The sequence below is a fragment of the Hypanus sabinus genome, chromosome 22, assembly GCF_030144855.1.
Source record: "Hypanus sabinus isolate sHypSab1 chromosome 22, sHypSab1.hap1, whole genome shotgun sequence".
NCBI lineage: Eukaryota > Metazoa > Chordata > Chondrichthyes > Myliobatiformes > Dasyatidae > Hypanus > Hypanus sabinus.
The window spans coordinates 35,695,663-35,718,027 of NC_082727.1; the positions used below are offsets into that span (position 1 = coordinate 35,695,663).

A 22,365-nucleotide genomic window follows, 5' to 3' on the forward strand; every position below is an offset into this window, starting at 1 on the left:
ACAGACCACTAACGGACCCCAGGCTGGGAATACTTGCTCCATGGTGCATTTTTTATTTAGCTTTCAATGGGTTTAGTTATGATTTTTGTAGGCATCACGCAGCATTGTCGTATATTCCCCAGTGAATCTGGTAAGGCTTCAATGTTATTGACTATCTGTCCTCTCCATTCCTGTCATAATTTATATAACCCTCTATCAGTGTATCCCCCTCAGCCTCCTCCATTCCAGGGACAACAAGCCGATCCACTCTCTCCCTCAAACTGAAACTACCTCATTAAGGCAAATCTCCCTTTCACTCTGTCCAGAGTAACACGTCCTTCCTGGGGTGTAACGACTAGAACTGCACACGTTTCTCCGGGGCTGGCTTAGACAACTTTTAAAATGACACCACCTGTTATCCCACTCCTACCGAGAGAAAGCCGGAACCTTGTAATCATTCATCCCGAAGGAACGCTTGTCGGGTTAAAGGAAACAGTTCTCCCTCTGTCTGAACACGGAAGCAACAGTTGTGCTTCTGTGCTTTGATCTTTGAAGCTGAACTTGAACCGAGACCTGCCATCTGTGACCCATAAACCCAGTTTGGGCGCGGTGAGGGGGGTATGTAGCAAGTGTTATGTACTGGTGAGGGAAAGGCTGGCGTCTTGCGTGCGCGCCGACGGGTCTTTCCTGGAGTCATTTTCAGAGCTGGATGCGATACGGTAGCTCGTTTCACTTTTTGTTCTGTCGTTTTTGCTCTGGAGGCGCAGGGACTTCAGTCCGTTCGACTGCTTTGGGAAAATGAAGCCGCTGTATCTGACCGTCCTGTTGCTGGTACTGCAGGTAAGCGCACAAAAACTGCGGCTGGTAAGGCTCAGAGAGCTTTCAGTGAACCCCCCCCCAGATCTCCAGCAGTCGGGAGAAATAGCTGAGTCACTCCCAACGATGGCTGGCCGTAGCCGTAGTCGGGCTGACTTGTTTCCGCCAGTTAGGTCGTATGGTGAACATTGCCAATTTAAGTGGCTCATTGCGTCAGCCACTTAGTCCCGGGTGCGTTGTTCGGACTTGTTTCTCCGCCACGGGAAGTACTGTACTCCCGGAGCTGACCGGCCGGGACTTATCTTGGGATGGTGATCCACACTTGTGTTGCCGCGTCGCGGAGAAGTCTCGCTGTGTTTTCCTTCCTTCCTGACTGCAGCCTTTATTGCAATCGGCATTAAAATCCAGAATTCATGACAAATGAACACGTCGCTGCGGGGTTTACAATCGTTCACCCAAGTTTAGAATGGGGTAATGAAGTGCCGGGAGGCCCAAATTATTGGTGACAGTAATCGAAATATAAAAAAAAACTTTTAACCCATTCTTGGGAAGTCGACATCTGTTTATAAGAGTAACGTTAGCCATATCCTTCTGAGGGGTGAATGAGAATCAGAATTCAAATTCAGGTTTATTATCTCTGTCTTATAGGACCTGAAATTTATTGTTTTGCGGCAGCAATACAGTGTAAACATAAAATTGCTGTGAATTACAAAATAAACAGTGCAAAAAAATATAATGTGGTAGTAGTGTTAATGGGTTCATGGACTGTTCAGAAATTAAATTGTGGCGGGGAAGAAGCTGTTCCTGAGTCGTTGGGTGTGGCTATTTCAATGTTTCATGGCGCCTCCAGGGACTGTCTCTTGAAGATGCCAGCTGCCTATGTTGTAACGGGGTGGCGTGCTCCTCGATTTCACAGGCAGGAGACATGACACCAGATTTTCTACCGTAAAAAATTAATAATGAAGGGAGTCGTGAAGTGGAAAGTTATGGGTGACCTCAGTCCAGAGGAAGGATCTCGCCCAGAAGCACTTTTCCGTGGATGCTGCCTGCCGTGCTGTCTTCCAGCATTTACTGTGCGTTGTTCTGGGTGTTCAGCAGCTGAAGAGTGTTTGTGGTGAACTAGGTTGACCGTGGCAGTGTGGTGAATTCAGTGAATTCCCCCCATCATTGCTTTTAAGGGATTTCCCCACCTCCCTGAGAATTTGAACATACACAGCCAAATTGCGAGTAAAGGGCTCTTGTTTAGCAGAAGGCATATCCAATATAAATTTGTTTAGCTGCTACTTGGGCATTTCTATGACTTAGTGCCAGGGCAAAATATGTTGCTAAAGGTTTCTTCATTTTTGGGATGAAATTTAGCAATAGTTTTGGATTAATTAAAAAATCTGCATTCAAACTTATTTAAATATCTACTACTTCCTGTGCTAAATGCACACAAGAACTTTTCCAAGAAAGAGATTTTAATAAATTTAAGAATTTGTGAAGGCATTAATGAAATGAGAATATTTCAGTTTCTAGTTAATTTTGTTTTTTAAAATAGAAGTACAGTGGATTTTAGTTAATTGGGAAACAACAGGACCAGTACATTTTGGCCCAGTTAAGCCACTGCCCCAGTTAACTGAAGTTTCATGGAAATAAAAGATTATAAAAAAGACAAACTACTTTTTAACTGAGTAACAAATTATATATTTAAATGAAAAACTAAACAAATTGGAACACTCAATACTGCTGCTGAACTATAAAACTATGTATTAGTTCCCAATAGTTAACGGAGTAATTTGTTCCCTGTACACTGCGGTTTTCTTTTGATTAACTGTAAATTAACAAGATCAGTGCAGGTAATGGAACTGGCTTCATACAATGCTTTTGATATTTGCATCCTCAAATCTTCATTTCCATTGTAACATTCAAGATGATTGTTGATATCTTCAAATTGAAGTAGTGAAATTGTTTTATTTTCATTTTCGGCAATTTCTGGCATTTCCTAACCCGAGTGTTTGAAACTGCAATGGGCAAAACAGTTCCAAATGGTCTTACTGCTTATTTTTCACCACTGCGCTTTCAACACAAAACTAATGCAAGTTAAAAACAGCTTGCTCAAGCAGCGTGGTTTCTAATGGTCACACAAGTGCACATGACTGGCACTAGCTGGAAGCTATTCGGCAGCAGTCTTCTTTCCAAATTAATTGGCATAGTGTCCCAAATAAATGAAGGGAATTCCAGCAATTTTTCTCAATTTAGCTTTTGTTCTGTAAGAGTTGTCCCAAATAAATATTGTAATTTGTGGATTTTTTAAAGTACTGTACTGCACTGCTGCAGAACAACAACAAAGCAACAAATTTAATGAGATTGCTAATGATATTTAACATGATTCTAGTTTTGATTTTTGATAAATTACACTCACTGAAATCTTAAGTACCAAAAATGTCAGTTGCTGCAACAAATACAGTCTATTAGTAGCTTTCAGGTTCAAGTTTAAGTTTAATCTCTTAGAGGCTCGGCTTCTGGTTTGGAAGGGGGGAAAGCAGAATGATGGTGAGGAGACGGTGAGGGCAGTGTAGGGGAAGCGGTTTGTGTGAGTATGTCTGGTTAAGCTTATATCAAGAGAGCAGTATTGCGAGTGGTGTGAAGGTCACCACATACCAGGCAAGATCTTGAAATTTCCTGCATTATTGCTTTGTTCTGTGGGACATCACGCTTCCCAAGGCTCTAGTAACTGTGTCACTGGTGGGGGCAGGGTGGGGTGGTAGGATAGGGGTCGCCTGTCCCTTCATCCTCTTCCTACTGCTGTATAAAATCTCCCTCCTGGAATATTTCCCACACTGGAACAACAATGATTCTTTTGCTGAAGTTACATTTTCTCCTTCTCCCTTGCATCGACAAAGGTTGTTGCTGCTGTGGTATGTGGCCTCTTTGAAGAAGGAATGGCAATATGGATGCCCCTGGTGATTATCCCTCTGCTGTGCTTAGCCGAGCATGGCCCTACTGGGGTCCATACAGATCTTATTTTAGCTCCTCCTTCTGGGTGTAAGTCACTTTAAATTGCGTTCAATGTCTTTTTGGGAGAGAAGTTTTAGTCAAGTACACTGTTGACATTGGAATACATACATAGGGTATGTACCACGAAAATGAGCCTTCTATAGTAGCTGCACAGAACATTTGAAGATGATCACAAACTAACATTAACATAAACTTAAATTATATATAATTTACATGTGCAAAATAAACAGCAAAATATATTTACAATACTGCGAGAGAGAGAGAGAGAGAGAGAGAGAGAGCGAGAAAGCGGAGAAAAGTGTATAATGCGGTAGTTTTAAGGTTGTCCAGGTTGGTTAAAGAACTTGGTGGCATTGGGGAAGAAGCTGTTGTTGAACCTTGAAGTGTGGGTCTTCAAGCTCCTTTACCTCTCTGGCAACATTGAGAAGAGAGGATGGCCTGGAGAGTAGTGTCCCATACGATGAATGCTATCTCCCTCAGATGTTACATGTCCTAGATGGTGAGAACGATGGCAATGACTGAGACCTCCATCCTGGTGATCCTGAGCATTGGAGTTTCCATGCCAGGCTATGATGCAACTTGTCAGAATGCTTTACAACTTAGATGTGTAGAAATTTGTCAGCATCCTCACTAAATTGCCAAATTTGTTTGAACTTCTAAGAAAGCAGAGATGCTGGTGTGCCTTCTTTGTGGTTGCCCTATGCTAAATAATTCTATAATGCTAAAAGCAATAGTGCACTATTGCTACAAAAACTTAAAAAATCTGATTTTTCTTTTTTAAAAAAAAGCTTTATTTGTCGCATGCACATAATTGAAGCAAACAGTGGAATGCATCGTTTTGCGTCAAATTAAATTGGTGAGGTTTGTGTTGGCTAGCTTGAAAGTATTGCCATACTTCTGGCACCAAAAGAGCATGCTCACAACTCACTAAACCTAACCTCTGCCTTGGGTATGTGAGAGGAAGCTGGAGCACCCTGAGGAAACCCAGGTGGTCATGGGGAGAACTCTTTACAAACAGCAGCAGGAATTGTACTGCTGTCAATCTTACAGCTAGCCACTGTAAAGCAATATGCTAGCCACTACACTGCCGTGCTGGCCATGTGAATGTTTCAACAATTAACTGGCTTACCGTGTATATTTTTGCACATGAATTGTTGATCTATAAGTACATAAGTATTTTTGAAAATACTGAAATAACCCTAAGAACTAGGTCAAAACTCTATTAAGAAGGTAATATTATTTTAAACAGCTTGGTGTTATTTCAAAATTTACTTTTTTTTAATATAAAATCCAATTTTGTCAAAGCATATTTTGTGGAAATTTTGCTCATCACTAATGTTTTACAGAGTACAAAAAGGGCCCACCTAACAACTTCAACAGCTTCTGAACGTGATTCCTCGATTGCCTACACCTACAGTTCATCTCATTTCATTTTGAGGCGGTTGAAAAGGCAGAGTGGCTGTCGGCCTGATCAGTATCCGTTAGATTCAGGGAAGTGTTGCAAAAAGTGTGAGCCAGGTGAGTGTGATTTCTGAACGAGTACAATGCAATGATTTGCAAGAACATGTTTGATTGATGTGCAGACTTTTCAGACGAGCTTGTTAAGAGTAGCCTGGGCCATCTTAGACCTGCAGTTGCCCTTCTCAACTGCACAGCCCCACCCCCAAGACAAATGCAGCCCTTCTCCATAGTAGAGGGATTCATAAGCGGCAAGTGAGCCGCAGTGGTGGACTTGATGGCTCCACCATTGGACTCCTTAATGGGCATCTTAATTAAATCCAAAATATTAGAGACGGGGATGGTGCCGGAGCATTGGCGTATTGCTCATGCAGTTCCATTGTTTAAAAAGGGTTCTAAGAGTAAACCTAGCAACTTTAGGCCTGTAAGTTTGACGTCAGTGGTGGGTAAATTAATGGAAAGTATTTTTAGAGATGGTATATATAATTATCTGGATAGATGGGGTCTGATGAGGAGCAGTCAACATGGATTTGTGCGTGGAAGGTCATGTTTGACAAATCTTATTGAATTTTTTGAAGAGGTTACTAGGAAAGTTGATGAGGGTAAAGCAGTTGTCTATATGGACTTCAGTAAGGCCTTTGACAAGGTTCCACATGGAAGGTTAGTTAGGAAGGCTCAATCTTCAGGTATTAATATTAAAGTAGTGAAATGGATTCAACAGTGGCTGGATGGGAGATGCCAGAGAGTAGTGGTGGATAACTGTTTGTCAGGTTGGAGGCCAGTGACTAATGGTGTGCCTCAGGGATCTGTACTAGGTCCAATGATGTTTGTTATATACGCTAATGATCTGGATGATGGGGTGGTAAATTGGATTAGTAAGTATACAGATGATACTAAGATAGGGGGCGTTGTGGATAATGATGTAGGTTTTCAAAGCTTGCAGAGAGGTTTAGGCCAGTTAGAAGAGTGGGCTGAAAGATGGCAGATTGGGTTTAATGTTGACAAGTGTGAGGTGCTACATTTTGGTAGGAATAATCAAAATAGGACTGACATGGTAAATGGTAGGACATTGAGGAATGCAGTAGAACAGAGTGATCCAGGAATAATGGTGCATAGTTCCCTGAAGGTGGAATCTCATGTGGATAGGGTGGTGAAAAAAGCTTTTGGTTTGCTGGCCTTTATAAGTCAGAGCATTGACTATAGTAGTTGGGATGTAATGTTAAAATTGTACAAGGCATTGGTGAGGCCCAATTTGGAGTATTGTGTACAGTTCTGGTCACCAAATTATAGGAGGGATGTCAACAAAATAGAGCGTACAGAGGAGATTTACTAGAATGTTACCTGGGTTTCAGCACCTAAGTTACAGAGAAGGTTTGAACAAGTTAGGTCTTTATTCTTTGGAGCGTAGAAGATTGAGGGGGGACGATAGAGGTATTTAAAATTATGTGGGGGATAGATAGAGTTGATGTGGATAGGCTTTTTCCATTGAGAGTAGGGGAGATTCAAACAAGAGGACATGAGTTGAGAGTTAAGGGGCAAAAGTTTAGGGGTAACATGAAGGGGAACTTCTTTACTCAGAGTGGTAGCTGTGTGGAACGAGCTTCCACTGGAAGTGGTAGAGGCAGGTTCGATTTTGTCATTCAAAAAAAATTTGATAGGTATAAGGACAGGAAAGGAATGGAGGGTTATGGGCTGAGTGCAGGTCGGTGGGACTAGGTGAAAGTAAGCATTCGGCACAGACTACAAGGGCTGAGCTGGACGGTTTCCGTGCTGTAATTGTTATATGGTTATATGTTATAAGACCAAAAATAGAAGAAACAAAGATCCTGCCTTCATTTACATGATACACCAAGTCCTCTTCTCATTACTACCATAGGGAAGAGGTACACGAGACTGAAGATGCATGTTTTAGGAATAGGTTCTTCTCCTTTGCCATCAGAAGATTCCTGAAGTCTATGAACCCATGAACATTACCTGTATTTTCTTCTTTTGCACTATTTTAAAAATTATTTTTCTTGCAATTTTACTAATTTTCAATATCTTGCACTGTATTGTCTCCACAAACTCCATTAGAAGTTTGAGGAGTATTGGAATGAAACCAAAGACACTCACAAACTTCTACAGATATACTGTGGAGAGCTTTCTAACTGGTTGCATCATGATCTGGTGTGGAGGGGCCACTGCACAGGATCAGAAAAATCTGCAGAAAGTTGTAAACTCAGTCAACTCCATTATGACCACCAACCTCCCTAGCGTCGAGGACACTTTCAAAAGGTGATGACTCACTAAGGTGGCATCCATCATTCAGGACCCCCGTCGCCCAGGACATGCTCTCTTCTCATTGCTACTGTAACACCCTGGTGAAGGTTTCACTGTTAACGTTGTAGGGTATTTCATGTAATCCTGTTTAAGCAATGTTTGGTTTATTGTTGGAGATGACGGGTGCTTAGGAATGTGGGCCATTCAATCAGGAGAGAAGGCTGGGGAGCGGTTTTTTTTTTGTGCCTGACACCGGTGTAAGCCTTGGTCTTTGTTCGGTGGGTGTTGAAGAGAGAAGACGCTGGAGAGAACTGTTTGTAGGATTCGATCCAGTGAGGACCATGATTTGATGGAGTAGGTACAGGAGTCAACTGAAGATTGGTGAATATGACTTTTAGAAAATTTGAGTTCCAACCTGTGTACGTTTGACTTTAATTATAATGGGGCCCTTCTTGTTTTCTTCTTTCTTTTCTTTACTAACTCTTAAGTTAATATTCAGAAATATTCTTCCTTTAATTATATGTAGTGTGCGGTCTGTTATTTCCTGCCGACGAGCTGTAACAGGGCAGCAAATCACACAAACCAGGGCTTCGGTGGGAGAGACGTGTATGCCCTAGACATACGAGGCCAGAGAACGGTAGATATCTCAGTGCTGAGTTGCGTGACTGCCAGTGAGGGCTAGCGAGCCATTTCCTGAGATGTCCGGGAAGAAAGCGGGTTTACTACCATCAATGAGCAGCCTGAAGACACATATTCAACATTTCAGGAACATCTTCCCCCTCCACCATCAGATTTCTGTATGGAGAATGAACCCATGAACACTTGCTCATTACTTTTTCCCCCTCTATTTTGCATGACTTATGTAACTTACTTTTTATATATACTTCTTATTGTAACTTATAGTTGCGTATTGTAATGTACTGCTGTCACAAAACAAATTTCACAACATGTGCCAGTGATTTTAAACCTGATTCTGATTCAAACAACAAATTTCATGACATACCCTCTGGCCACTTTATTAGGTACCTCTAGTATCTAATAAAGCGGCCACTGGGTGTATGTTTATGGTCTTCTGCGACTGTAGCCCATCTACTTCAAAGTCTAATTGAACTTTCAGAGCTGCTCTTCTGCACACAAGGTTATTTGACTTACTGACTCCTTCCTGTCGGCTTGAACTGGTCTGGCCATTCTCCTCTGACCTCACTCATTAACTAGGCATTTTCACTGACAGAACTGCAGCTCACTGGATTTCTTTTTATTGTTTCTTGCACCATTCTCTGTAAATTCACAGGAGATCAGTAGTGTCTGAGATACTCAAACCACCTTGTCTGGCATTAACAATCATTCTATTGTCAAAGAAACTCAGATCACATTTCTTCCTCATTTTGAAGTTTCACCTTGGGTATGCAAAGCAAGTCAATGTCATCACTCTTCTCGGATGATGAATTTTACTGATTTACCACTCTTTGGGTGAAGTAATTCCTTCTCGTTTCAGACCCGAATGGCCAGTCATTTATATAGAGGTTCTGATGTACCCAACTGCTTCAGACAGGCTTCTATAATACCAGTACCTAAGAAGAATGTGCTAACAGCTTCAATAACTATCGTCCAGTAGCACTTGCATCTGCTGTGATGAAGTGTTTTGAGAAGTTGGTGATGAAACATATCAACCACCTGAGAAGCAACTTGAATCCACGCCAATTTGCCTACCAGCCTCACAGGTCCACAGCAAAATGCAAACATAAGGATGTCCTGTATTGAATAAGCTCTACATTCAATACTATCATCCCCTCAAAGCAAATCAATGAGCTTCAAAACCGTGGCCTCAAACCCTCCGTGCGCAACTGGATCCTCGATTTCCTCACTTGCAGACCTCAGAGAGTTTACATCAGCAACAACATCACCTCCACAATCTTCATCAGCACCCCAAGACTGTGTGCATGGCCCCCGGTTGCACTTGCATTCCACTTGGAACTGTGAGGCCAAGAACAGCTCCAATGCCATACTTAATTTTGCTGATGACACCACCATTGCTGGCTGAACCAAAGGTGGCTATGAATGAGCATATAGGAGGGAGACTGAAGATCTCTGAGAGGTGCCATGCCAACAGCTTCTCACTCAATGTCAGCAAGACCAAGGAGCTGATTATTGACTGCAGGAGGATGAAACCAGACGTCCATGAGTAGAGAGATTGGGAGATCGGATATGGAGAGGGTCAGCAACTTAAAATTCCTCTGTGCTACCATTTTACAGGATCTGTCCTGGGCCCAGGATGTAAGTGCAATTACGAAGAAAGCATGGCAGCTCCTCTGCTTCCTCAGAAGTTTGAGAAGACTCAGGATGAGATCTAAAACTTTGACAAACTTCTGTAGATGTGTGGTGACAGTATATTGACTGGCTGCATCTTGGCCTGGTCTGGAAACAACAAAGCCCTTGAACAGAAAATCTTACAAAAAAACAGCCCACTCCATCATGGGTAAAGCTCTCCTCACCATTAAGCACATAGAAACATAGAAAGCCTACAGCACAATACAGACCTTTTGACTTACAAAGCTGTGCCAAACCTGTCATTACTTCTGAAATTATCTAGGCTAACCCATAGCCCTCTATTTTTCTAAGCTCCATGTACCTATCCAGGAGTCTCTTAAAAGATCCTATCATATCTGCCTCCACCATTCTCGCTGGCAGTCCATTCCATGCACTCACCACTCTCTGCATTTAATAAAAAAACTTACCCCTGATATCCCCTCTGTACCTACTTCCAAGCATCTTAAAACTATGCCCTCTTGTGATAGTCATTTCAGCACTGTGGAAAAAGCCTCTGACTATACACATGATCAATGCCTTTCATCATATACACCTCTATCGGGTCACCTCTCATCCTCCGTCAGTCCAACCAGAAAAGGCCAAGTTCACACAACCTATTCTCATAAGGCATGCTCCCCGATCCAGGTAACATCCTTGTAAATTTCCCCTGAACCCTTTCTATCTTTTTATGGTTTCTACATCCTTCCTGTAGTGAGGCGACCAGAACTGAGCACAATACTCCAAGTGGGGTCTGACCAGGGTCCTATATAGCTGCAACATTACTTTTCAGCTCCTAAGCTCAATCCCACGATTGATGAAGGCCAATGCACTATATGTCTTCTTAACCACAGAGTCAACCTACGTAGCAGCTTTGAGTGTCCTATGGACTCTGACCTCAAGATCCCTCTGATGCTCTGCACTGCCAGGAGTTTTACCATTAATACTATATTCTGCCATCATATTTGACCTACCAAAATGAACTACTTCACACTGCATTGAGTACAGAAGTTGGGATGTAATGTTAAAATTGTACAAGGCATTGGTAAGGCCAAATTTGGAATATTGTGTGCAGTTCTGGTCACCGAATTATAGGAAAGATATCAATAAATTAGAGAGAGTGCAGAGACGATTTACTAGGATGTTACCTGGGTTTCAGCACTTAAGTTACAGAGAAAGGTTGAACAAGTTAGGTCTCTATTCATTGGAGCATAGAAGGTTGAGGGGGGATTTGATCGAGGTATTTAAAATTTTGAGAGGGATAGATAGAGTTGACATGAATAGGCTGTTTCCATTGAGAGTAGGGGAGATTCAAACGAGAGGACATGATTTGAGAGTTAGGGGGCAGAAGTTTAAGGGAAACACGAGGGGGTATTTCTTTACTCAGAGAGTGATAGCTGTGTGGAATGAGCTTCCTGTAAAAGTAGTAGAGGCCAGTTCAGTTGTGTCATTTAAGGTAAAATTGGATAGGTATATGGACAGGAAAGGAGTGGAGGGTTATGGGCTGAATGCGGGTAGGTGGGACTAGGTGAGATTAAGAGTTCGGCACGGACTAGGAGGGCCGAGATGGCCTGTTTCCGTGCTGTGATTGTTATATGGTTATATGGTTATCTGGGTTGAACTCTTATCTGCCACTTCTCAGCCCAGTATTGCAACTGTAACCTCTGACAGTCCTCCACACTATCCACAACACCCCTAACCTTTGTGTCATCAGAAAGTTTACTAACCCATCCCTCCACTTTCTCACCTAGGTCATTTATAATCATCACAAAGAGTAATGGTCCCAGAACAGATCCCTGAGTCACCGACCTTCATGCAGAATATGACCTGTCTACAACCATTCTTTGCCTTCTGTGGGCAAGCCAGTTCTGGATCCACAAAGCAATGCTCCCTAAGATCCCATGCCTCCTTACTTTCTCAATAAGCCTTGCATTGGGTACCTTATCAAATGCCTTGTTGAAACCTATATACAGTACATCGACTGCTTTACCTTCAATGTGTTTAGTCACATTCTCAAAAAATTTGATCAGGCTCATAAGGCACGACCTGCCTTTGACAAAGCCATGCTGACTATTCCTAATCATATTATATTTCTCCAAATGTTCATAAATCCTGTCTCTCAGGATCTTTTCAATCAACTTACCAACCACTGAAGTAAGACTCTATAATTTCCTGGGCTATCTCTACTCTCTTTCTTGAATAAGGGAACAACATCTGTTACCCTCCAATCCTCCAGAATCTCTCCTGTCCCCATTGATGATTCAAAGAACATTGCCAGAGGCTCAGAAATCTCCTCCCTCGCCTCCCACAGTAGCCTGGGGTACTCATCCAGTCCCAGTAGACTTATCCAACTTGCTGCTTTCCAAAAGCTCCACCACATCGTCTTTCTTAATATCTACATGCTCAAGCTTTTCAGTCTGCTGCCAGTCATCACTACAATCACCAAGATCCTTTTCTGTAGTGAATACTGAAGCAAAGTATTCATTAAGTACCTCTGCTATCTCCTCTGGTTCCAGACACACTTTTCCACTGTCACACTTGATTAGTCCTATTCTCTCACGTCTTATCCTCTTGCTTTTCGCATACTTGTAGAATGCCTTGTGGTTTTCCTTAATCCTGTCCACCAAAGCTTTCTCATGGTCCCTTCTGGCACTCCTAATTTCTTTCTTAAGCTCCTTCCTACTAGCATAATCTTCTAGATCTCTATCATTACCTAGTTTTCTGAACCTTTCGTAAGCTCTTCTTTTCTTAACTAGAGTTACTACAATCTTTGTACACCATAGTTCCTGTAGCCTACCATCATTTCCCTGTCTCATTGGAACATACCTATGCAGAACTCCATGCAAATATCCCCTGAACATTTGCCACATTTCTGCCGTACATTTCCCTGAGAACATCTGTTCTCAATTTATGCTTCCAAGTTTCTGCCTGATAGCTTCATATTTCCCCTTACTCCAATTAAACATTTTCTTATCTTGTCTGTTCCTGCTCCAATGCTGTGGTAAAGGAGATAGAATTGTGATCACTATCTCCAAAATGCTCTCCCACTGAGAGATCTGACACCTGACCAGGTTCATTTCCCAATACCAAATCAAGTACAGCCTCTCCTCTTGTAGGCTTATCTACATATTGTGTCCGGAAACCTTTCTGAACACATTTAACAAACTCCACCCCATCTAAACCCCTGGCTCTAGGGAGATGCCAATCAATATTTGGGTAATTAAAATCTCCCAGCACAACAGCCCTGTTACTATTACACCTTTCCAGAATCTGACTACCTATCTGCTCCTTGATGTCCCTATTACTATTGGGTTGTCTATAATAAACACTTAGTAAAGTTATTGAACCCTTCCTGTTCCTAACTTCCACCCACAGAGACTGCAGACACTCCCTCCATGACTTCCCCCATTTCTGCAGCTGTGACACTATCTCTGATCAACAGTGCCCTGCCCCCACTTCTTTTGCCTCCCTCCCTGTCCTTCCTGAAACATCTAAAGCCTGGCACTCTAAGTAATCATTCCTACTGCTGAGCCATCCAAATCTCTGTAATGGCCACATCATAGCTCCAAGTACTGATCCACACTCTAAGCTCATTCACTTTGTTCATAATACTCCTTGCATTAAAATAGATACATCTCAAACCTTCAGTCTGAGCGCATCCCTTCTCTATCACCTGCCTATCCTCCCTCTTGCACTGTCTCCAAGCTTTCTCTATTTATGAGCCAACCGCCTCTTCCTCCGTCTCTTCATTTTGGTCCTCCCCACCCCCCAGCAATCCTAGTTGAAACTCGCCCTAACAGCTGTAGTAAACCTCCCCTCCAGGATATTGGTTCCTTTCGGATTCAAGTGCAGCCCTTTTTTTATGTACAGGTTACACCTGCCCCAAGAGAGCTGTCCCCTGCTCCAATCCCTCAGCCACGCATTTATCCTCCACCTCATTCTATTCCTATACTCACATCTACAAGGAATGCTGTTATAGGAAAGCAGCATCCATCATCAAAGAACCAGACCACCCAGGCCATGATCCTTTCTTGCTTCTGCCATCAGAAAGAAGATACAGGAGCCTCAGGATTCTCATCACCAGGGTCAGGAACAGTTATTAGCCCCCTGGAGCCTTTGGGGATATCTTCACTCAACTTTACTTGCCCTATCACTGAACTGTTCCCATAACCTATGGACTCAAAATCGAGAACTTTTCATTTCATGTTCTTGATATTTATTGCTTACTTATTTATTATTATTTTTCTTTTGTATTTGAACAGTTTGTCGTCTTTTGCAGCTTGTTGTTTTTGTCCTGTTGTGTGCAGTCTCTCAGATTCTATTGTGTTTATTGGATTTACTGTGTCCCTGAAAGAAAATGATATATGGTGACATACAGTGTATGTACTTTGATAATTAATTGACTTTGAACTTTGACCACTGGTTCTAGACAGGGACATATTAACCCTATGTTTATCTTGTCAATCCATGTAATAATTTTATACCTTTCAAAGAGAGCCACTTGTATTCTAAACTCAAGAAAGTACAGACCTAATCTGCTGATCTCTATTTATATGACATGGGTGTGATCCATCCAGTCAATCTGCCAAACCTTTGCTGCCTATATTGCAAATGCATCTTAGAATAGATTTATACAAAATACAGCAGCTATGGTCCTAATTGGTTTTAGACCATGCACTTAGAAACATAGAAACATAGAAAACCTACAGCACAATACAGGCCCTTCAGCCCACAAAGCTGTGCCGAACATGTCCTTAGCTTAGAACTAACTAGGCTTATCCATAACCCTCTATTTTTCTAAGTTCCATGTACCCATCCAGGAGTCTCTTAAAAGACCCTATTGTTTCCGCCTCCACCACCGGCAGCCCATTCCATGCACTCACCACTCTCTGTGCAAAAAAAAAGGAAAAAAAAATTACTCCGACATCTCCCCTGTACCTATTTTCAAACTATGCCCCCTTGTGCTAGCCATTTCAGCCCCAGGAAAAAAAAAACTCTGACTATGCACATGATCAATGCCTCTCATCATTTGATACACCTCAAAGAGGCCACCTCTCATCCTCTGTCACTCCAAGGAGAAAAGGCTGAGTTCACTCAACCTATTCTCATAAGGCATGTTCCCCAATCCAGGCAATATCCCTACCATGCTCTGTGAATGTTTAGTGCAACACACACTAAACACCAGAGGACCTCAGAAAGCCAGGATGCTTCTACAGAGGGAAATGAACAGTCAGCATTTCTGGCCGAAACTCTTTGTTAGGACCGGAAAGGAAGAGTAGATTGCAGAATAAATGGCTGGTGGGGAGGGGAGGAGGAGGAGCTGGCAAGTAATAGATGGATCCGGGTGGGTAAAAATATAAGAAGCTTGAAGAGGTTAGGTGATAGAGATAAAGGGGTGAAGAAGTAATCTCTGTTACTAGATCACCTACTAAATCTGCTTTAGCTATTCAGTCTTTTCTTTCTAATTTTGGTATCTCAGATATATGGTGTTTCCTTCATCCTACCGAGAGATTATTCTTTTTTTTCACAAGTTCACCATACCTTTACTAGAATTGACTATTTTTTACTTGATAATCAACTTATTCCATTTGTCCATTCTTGTGACTATCAGAGTATACTGATTTCGGATCATGCCCCAATTACTTTGTCTTTAAATTTTCCTGGTCTCCCTCAGAGGAATAAACACTGGCGTTTCAACTCGGCTTTATTATTGGATGATGATTTTCTAAAGTTTATTAAGGATCAGATAACTTTTTATTTTAACACCAATACATCATCTGAAATGTCACCCCAGATTGTCTGGGATGCCATGAAAGCATATTTGAGGGGTCAAATAATCTCATATACAGCAAATCTTAATAGAAGGTCCCGTATAGATCGATTAGACCTAATTAATCAGACTAAAGAATTAGATCAATTGTATGCTCAAACTAAGAATCCTGAAATATACAAGAAGCGCGTAGAACTTCAAAGTAAATTTATTCTTCTGTCTACTAACCTGTTGAACGCCAACTTCTTGAAAGTAAGAGTCGCTTTTATATTCATGGTGATAAATCTGGTAAGTTTCTAGTTAATCAACTGAGGCATTCCAAAGCCAAACAACATATTACAAAGATCCGGAAGGAGAATGGGGATTTTAGATCGAATCACCTAGAAATCAGTGACGTATTTAAAAATTTTTACTCTCGGCTTTATTCCTCTGAATCTCTGAATGAGAATATTTCTGTTGATCTTTTCTTAAATAATCTGAATATTCCTTGGCTTTCATCTGATTTTAAAGCCAAACTTAATGAGCCTATATCATCAGAAGAAATATCTTTCGCTATTTCTGCATTGTCTTCAGGAAAATCTCCTGGACCTGATGGGTTCCCCGTAGAATTTTATAAACCATTTTCTTCACTTTCTCCTCAGTTACTCTCAGTACTATCTGACTCGTTTAATTATGGTAAATTGCCACCCTCTTTTAATGAGGCATCTATTATTCTTTTATTAAAAAAGGGTAAAGATCCAACAGAATGTTCCTCGTACAGGCCAATTTCTTTGCTTAATGTTGATGTTAAAATCTTGGCTAAAGTTTTAGCTCATAGATTGGAAACTGTTATTCCCTCTATTATGATCAAACTAGTTTTATTAAAAACTGTCTTCCTTTTTTTTAATATTCGGAGTTTATTTAACATTTTATATTCACCTTCAACTGGGATTACTGAATGCGTTATTTCCCTCGATGCGGAGAAAGCATTTGATTGTATAGAATGGAATTACCTCTTTGCAGTTTTAGAAAAATTTGACTTTGGTCGAAGTTTTATCTCTTGGATCAGATTGCTGTATCTGTGTCCCACTGCCTCTGTTTTGACTAATTTTCAGCAATCCCAGTTATTTAACCTCAAATGTGGCACCCGTCAAGGAAAGTCCCTTTCTCTTTGATTTGGCTATAGAACCTCTGGCGATAGCATTTCGAAGCTGTCCTGAACTGACCGGGATCTGGAGGGGGGGTGTTGAGCATAAAGTTTCTCTTTATGCTGATGACTTACTACTTTTTCTTTCAAATCCGTCCACATCCTTGCCTCCAATGTTTTCACGTCTTGATCAGTTTAGCCAGTTTTCTGGCTATAAACAATTTACGTAAGAGTGAACTTTTCCCAATTAATAAAGAAACCCAAGAATTAGCATTTCGTGACCTCCCTTTTAAAGTAGTTCATAATCAATTTTATCTTGGGATTACAGTTGCAAGGAAGTTTAAAGATCTTCTTCGTGAAAATTTTGCCAATCTTTTATATACTACAAAACAGAGTCTGTCACAATGGTTAACTCTATCTTATGTCCTTGGTTCGCTGTATTAATGTTGTTAAAATGTATGTTCTCCCTAAATCCCAATTTTTGTTCCTAAAACCTTTTTTGATTCCTTAGACTCTATTATTTTGTCATATCTGTGGAAGAGTAAGCGTTCTAGAATTAATAAAGTTTATCTTCAAAAATCTAAAAAAGAGGATGGCATGGTCTTACCTAACTTTCGTTTATATTATTGGGCAGCTAACATACGTTGTACTACCTTTTGGTCTTTTTTTCATAGCCAACCTGAGTGCCCTAATTGGGTGACAATGGAGTTGAGTTCCACTAAAGATTTATCTATTTCTGCACCTCTTGGCTCTGTACTCCCTAGTAGTGTATATAGACTAATTGTTAATCCTCTTGTTAGACACACTTTGCGAATATGGGCTCAGTTTAGGAAATTTTATGGTTTTTATGGTTTTTCCCTTTCTAGTCCTATCTTACACAATCACCTTTTTTTTACCTACCATGTATGATTTATGATTCAACATTCTATGATTGGTATAGGAAGGGCAGTAGACGTTTTGAAGATCTTTTTATCGATAATTGCTTCGCATCTTTTCAACAGCTCTCTGCTAAATTCAATCTGCCTAATGCCAATTTTTTTGTTTTAGATATCTCCAAATTAGACATTTTATTAACCCTTTAATTCCTAACTTCCCTGAAATGCCTGAGAAAAATGTTATGGATTTCTTTCTTTCTGTTAATCCACTGGGTAAAGGTTTAATATCATTTATTTGTGATAAATTAGCATTCTTACGGTGTGCCCCTGTGGATAAAATTAGAATGGCTTGGGAGCATGATTTAAATATCTCTTTATCTGATGAGATTTGGGACTCGATTCTCAAATTGGTTAATTCAACCTCTCTTTGTGCTTGCCATTGCCTTTTACAGTTTATGATTGTTCATAGAGCCCAAATGTCTAAATCTAAATTATCTCGATTTTACCCTAATATTAGTCCTCTTTGTGATAAATGCAAAAAGGGTGAGGCTTCTCTTATTCATATGTATTGGTCCTGTCCTGGCTTAGAGAAATTTTGGAAAGACATTTTTATAACTTTATCCTGTATTCTGAATCACCACTTAAAACCTAACCCTTTAACTGCTCTGTTTGGTTTTTTGGGTGAGACATATACATTTGAGTTCGACTAAGTGTCGAATATTATCTTTTGCTTCTCTCCTGGCTAGACATTTAATCCTCCTTAGATGGAGAGATGTTGCCCCGCCCACGCATGCTCAATGGCTTAATGATATTATGTCCTGTTTAGACCTTGAAAAAATTCATTATTCAATTCTTAATTCGGATGTAAAGTTTCATAAGGTCTGGGGGCCTTTTATTGAGTACTTTCATAACCTTCCTCTTAATTAAGGTTTTTTTTTCAGTCCCATACTTTCAGCTCTTTTTTTTGGTAGTAGACATTATTATCTTCTGTTTTCAAGTGTATTTACAGTTTTGGGGGTTTGAATGTCCTGATCTATATTCTCTATATTGTGTTGTGGTTGGTCTGGAGTTTTTTTTTTTGCTGTGGGGCTTGGGGAGGATACTAACTTTACGTGACTTCAATTTGGGTGCTTTCTCAATTATCTTTTTTGTATTTTATTATTATTGTATGTCTATTTTTGCACTGTATTAATTTTTTTATTTTGGTTTGGGGTTTTTTCTTATCTGTCATGTTGTAGAAAATGCATAAAAAAACCAACAATAATAGTAATTAAAAAAAAGAAGTAATCTGATAGTAGATGACTCGGAATAAAGAAGGGAGATGGGGAACCGGGGATGACTTTTAGTGATTTATGTATGAGGACACACCTTGTTCCTTCTGATCTGTCACCATAGAACAATACAGCACAGTACAGGCCCTTTGGCCCACAATGTTGTGCCAACCCTTAAACCCTGCCTCCCATATAACCCTCCACCTTAAATTCCTCTCTGTACCAAATTTCACTAGTGTATCTGCCTCCACCACTGACTCAGGCAGTGTGTTCCACGCACCAGCCACTCTCTGAGTGAAAAACCTTCCACTAATATCCACCTTGAACTTCCCTCCCCTTACCTTAAAGCCATGTCCCCTTGTATTGAGCAATGGTGCCCTGGGGAAGAGGCTGTCCACTCTATTTATTCCTCTTAATATCTTGTATACCTCTATCATGTCCCCTCTCATCCTCCTCCCCAGAGAGTAAAGCCCTACCTCCCTTAATCTCTGATCATAGTGCATACTCTCTAAACCAGGCAGCATCCTGGTAAATATCCTCTGTACCCTTTCCAATGCTTCCACATCCTTCCTATAGTGAGGCGACCAGAATTGGACACAGTACTCCAAGTGTGAGTTTTATAGAGCTGCATCATTACCCTGTGACTCTTAAACTCTATCCCTCAACGTACGAAAGCTAACACTCCATAAGCTTTCTTAACTACCCTATCTAGCTGTGAGGCAACTTTCAGGGATCTGTGGACATGTACCTCCAGATCCCTCTGCTCCTCCACACTACCAAGTATCCTACCATTTACTTTGTACTCTGCCTTGGAGTTTGTCTTTCCAAAGTGTACCACCTCACACTTCTCTGGGTTGAACTCCATCTGCCACTTCTCAGCCCACTTCTGCATCCTATCAATGTCTCTCTGCAATCTTTGAAAATCCTATCCACAACACCACCAACCTTTGTGTCGTCTGCAAACTTGCCAACCCACCCTTCCACTTCCGCATTCAGGTCGTTAATAAAAATCATGAGAATTAGAAGTCCCAGAACAGATCCTTGTGGGACACCACTAGTCACAACCCTCCAATCTGAATGTACTCCCTCCACCACGACCCTCTGCCTTCTGCAGGCAGGCCAATTCTGAATCCACCTGGCCAAACTTCCCTGGATCCCATGCCTTCTGACTTTACGAATAAGCCTACCTTGTCAAATGCCTTACTAAACTCCATGTAGATCACATCCACTGCACTACCCTCATCTATATGCCTGGTCACCTCCTCAAAGAACTCTATCAGGCTTGTTAGACATGATCTGCCCTTCACAATGGACTGTCCCTGGTCAGACCATGATTCTCTAAATGCCCATAGATTATATCTCTAAGAATCTTTTTCAACAGCTTTCCCACCACAGACGTAAGGCTCACTGGCCTGTAATTACCTGGACTATCCCTACTACCTTTTTTGAACAAGGGGACAACATTCGCCTTACTCCAATCCTCTGGTACCATTCCCGTGGACAACATAAAGATCCTATCTCTTCCATCGCCTCGTGGAGCAGCCTGGGGAATATTCCGTCAGGCCCTGGGGACTTATCCATCCTAATGTATTTTAACAACTCCAGCACCTCTTCTCCCTTAATATCAACATACTCCAGTACGTCAACCTCACTCATATTGTCCTCACCGTCATCAAGTTCCCTCTCATTGGTGAATACCAAAGAGAAGTATTCATTGAGGACCTCGCTCACTTCCACAGCCTCCAGGCACATCTTCCCACCTTTATTTCTAATCAGTCCTTTCTTCACTCCTGTCAAACTTTTGTTGTTAACATAATTGAAGAATGCCTTGGGGTTTTCCTTTACCCTACTTGCCAAGGCCTTCTCATGCCCCCTTTTTGCTCTCCTTAGCCCCTTCTTATGCTCCTTTCTTGCTACCCTGTATTCCTCAATAGACTCATCTGATCCTTGCTTCCTAAACCTCACATATGCTGGCTTCTTCCATCTGACTAAATTCTCTTCCTCACTTGTCACCCATGGTTCCTTCACCCTACCATTCTTTATCTTCCTCACCGGGACAAATTTAACCCTAACATCCTGCAAGAGATCCCTAAACATTAACCACATGTCCATAGAACATTTCCCTACAAAAACATCATCCTAATTCACACCTGTAAGTTCTAGCCTTATAGCCTCACAATTTGCTCTTCCCCAATTAAAAGTTTTCCTCTCCTATAAAAGTCCACCAGTTTTCTATTTTGATTTTGAGAGACAGACCTATGCTAAATTTCTGAGGTCAGGCATGTTTGATGAATGAGAATTAGTGTGGGATGAGGTATAAAGCCTTGAATTTCCAGTGAGCTGAAGTTTATGGAAAGAAGGGGATGGGAATCTAGGGGCTACTGGAAAATTTGAGACTGAAAGTGAAACCAGCCCACTACTGGATTTGAGGCTGGGTGACATTTGTAACGGGGTAGCAGATAGAATAGATCAGCAGTGTCATTTAAAGGGCTTTAAACTGTTAAATGTTCATTTTCTTGTACAAGAATTGCAGCATGTAATTAAAAATGCAAATTCTTTAATGCTTAAGCAGGCTGGATTGTTAGCCAGAGGAGGTCTTGTTTGATAGTGGTATACAAGATGAAAACAGGCATAGATGGAGTGGACTGCCAGGGCAGAAACGGCTAATATAAGGAAGCATTATTTTAAGGTGACTAGAGAAAAATATGGAGGGGGGGGAGGATATGAGAGGTAAGTTCTTTACATAAGGAATGGGGGGTACATGGAACAAGCTGCCATGGATGGTGGTAGAAGCAGATAAGGTAGGGGCATCTAAGAATCTCAGGCAAATGGATGATAGAAAAACTGAGCGTTATTCAGGAGGGAAGGGTTAGTTTGATCTTCGAGTAGGTTAATAAGTCTGCACCACATCATCAACTAAAGGGCCTGTACTGTGTTATGTTTGATAACCACACTAAGCTTTGCTGAAACTGCATTGAGAAACTGTGGTGCATTGAGATTCTACTTGCTGCTTTGAATTTGTTATTTGGAGAATGACGCCCTGCAGTGAAGGTTTACTAGAATGAGATGGATTTGTCTTATGAAGAAAGATTGAACCAAATGGGCCTTTATGGAGTCTTGAAGAATGGGACAGAATGCATATTGGATCGTAAGGAACTTGACACTGTAGATGTCGTGAAGAAGTTTAACCTGATGGGGGTACTAAAACCGGTGGTCATGGTATAATGATAAGATGTCAACCATGTAGGCTGGATTGAGGAGGAATTTCTTCACTCAGAGTGTCGCAGATCTTAGAAATTCTTCAACGCAGAGATATGTTGAAGCTATGAAATCTATTGCAGCGTGAGGCAGATTTCTGGACCACAGAAGATTGAAGGGTAATACCAAAACAGTTGAGTCTGATGCATGCATCAACCATGACTATGGTGTTTGGGGGAGCAGGTCCAAGAGATTGATTGATATACCACTGCTTCTATTGTGATTATTCCTATGTTCTTATTAAATTAG

General features: G+C 41.2%; 1 protein-coding gene across 2 annotated transcripts in view; it reads left to right on the forward strand.

Annotated features, from left to right (window-relative positions):
- The first annotated feature begins 409 nt into the window (after positions 1–409).
- LOC132379511 (tumor necrosis factor receptor superfamily member 6-like) overlaps positions 410–22,365 on the forward strand; it is a 60,927-nt gene continuing 38,971 nt past the window's right edge. The window contains exons 1-2 of one of the 2 annotated variants that reach the window (XM_059947479.1): positions 410–819; positions 5,142–5,313. In XM_059947479.1, the coding sequence (XP_059803462.1) occupies positions 778–819; positions 5,142–5,313 (214 nt within the window). In that variant the 5' untranslated portion in view covers positions 410–777. The remainder of the gene's footprint in view (positions 820–5,141; positions 5,314–22,365) is intronic. The other variant, XM_059947480.1, reaches the window with a different exon arrangement.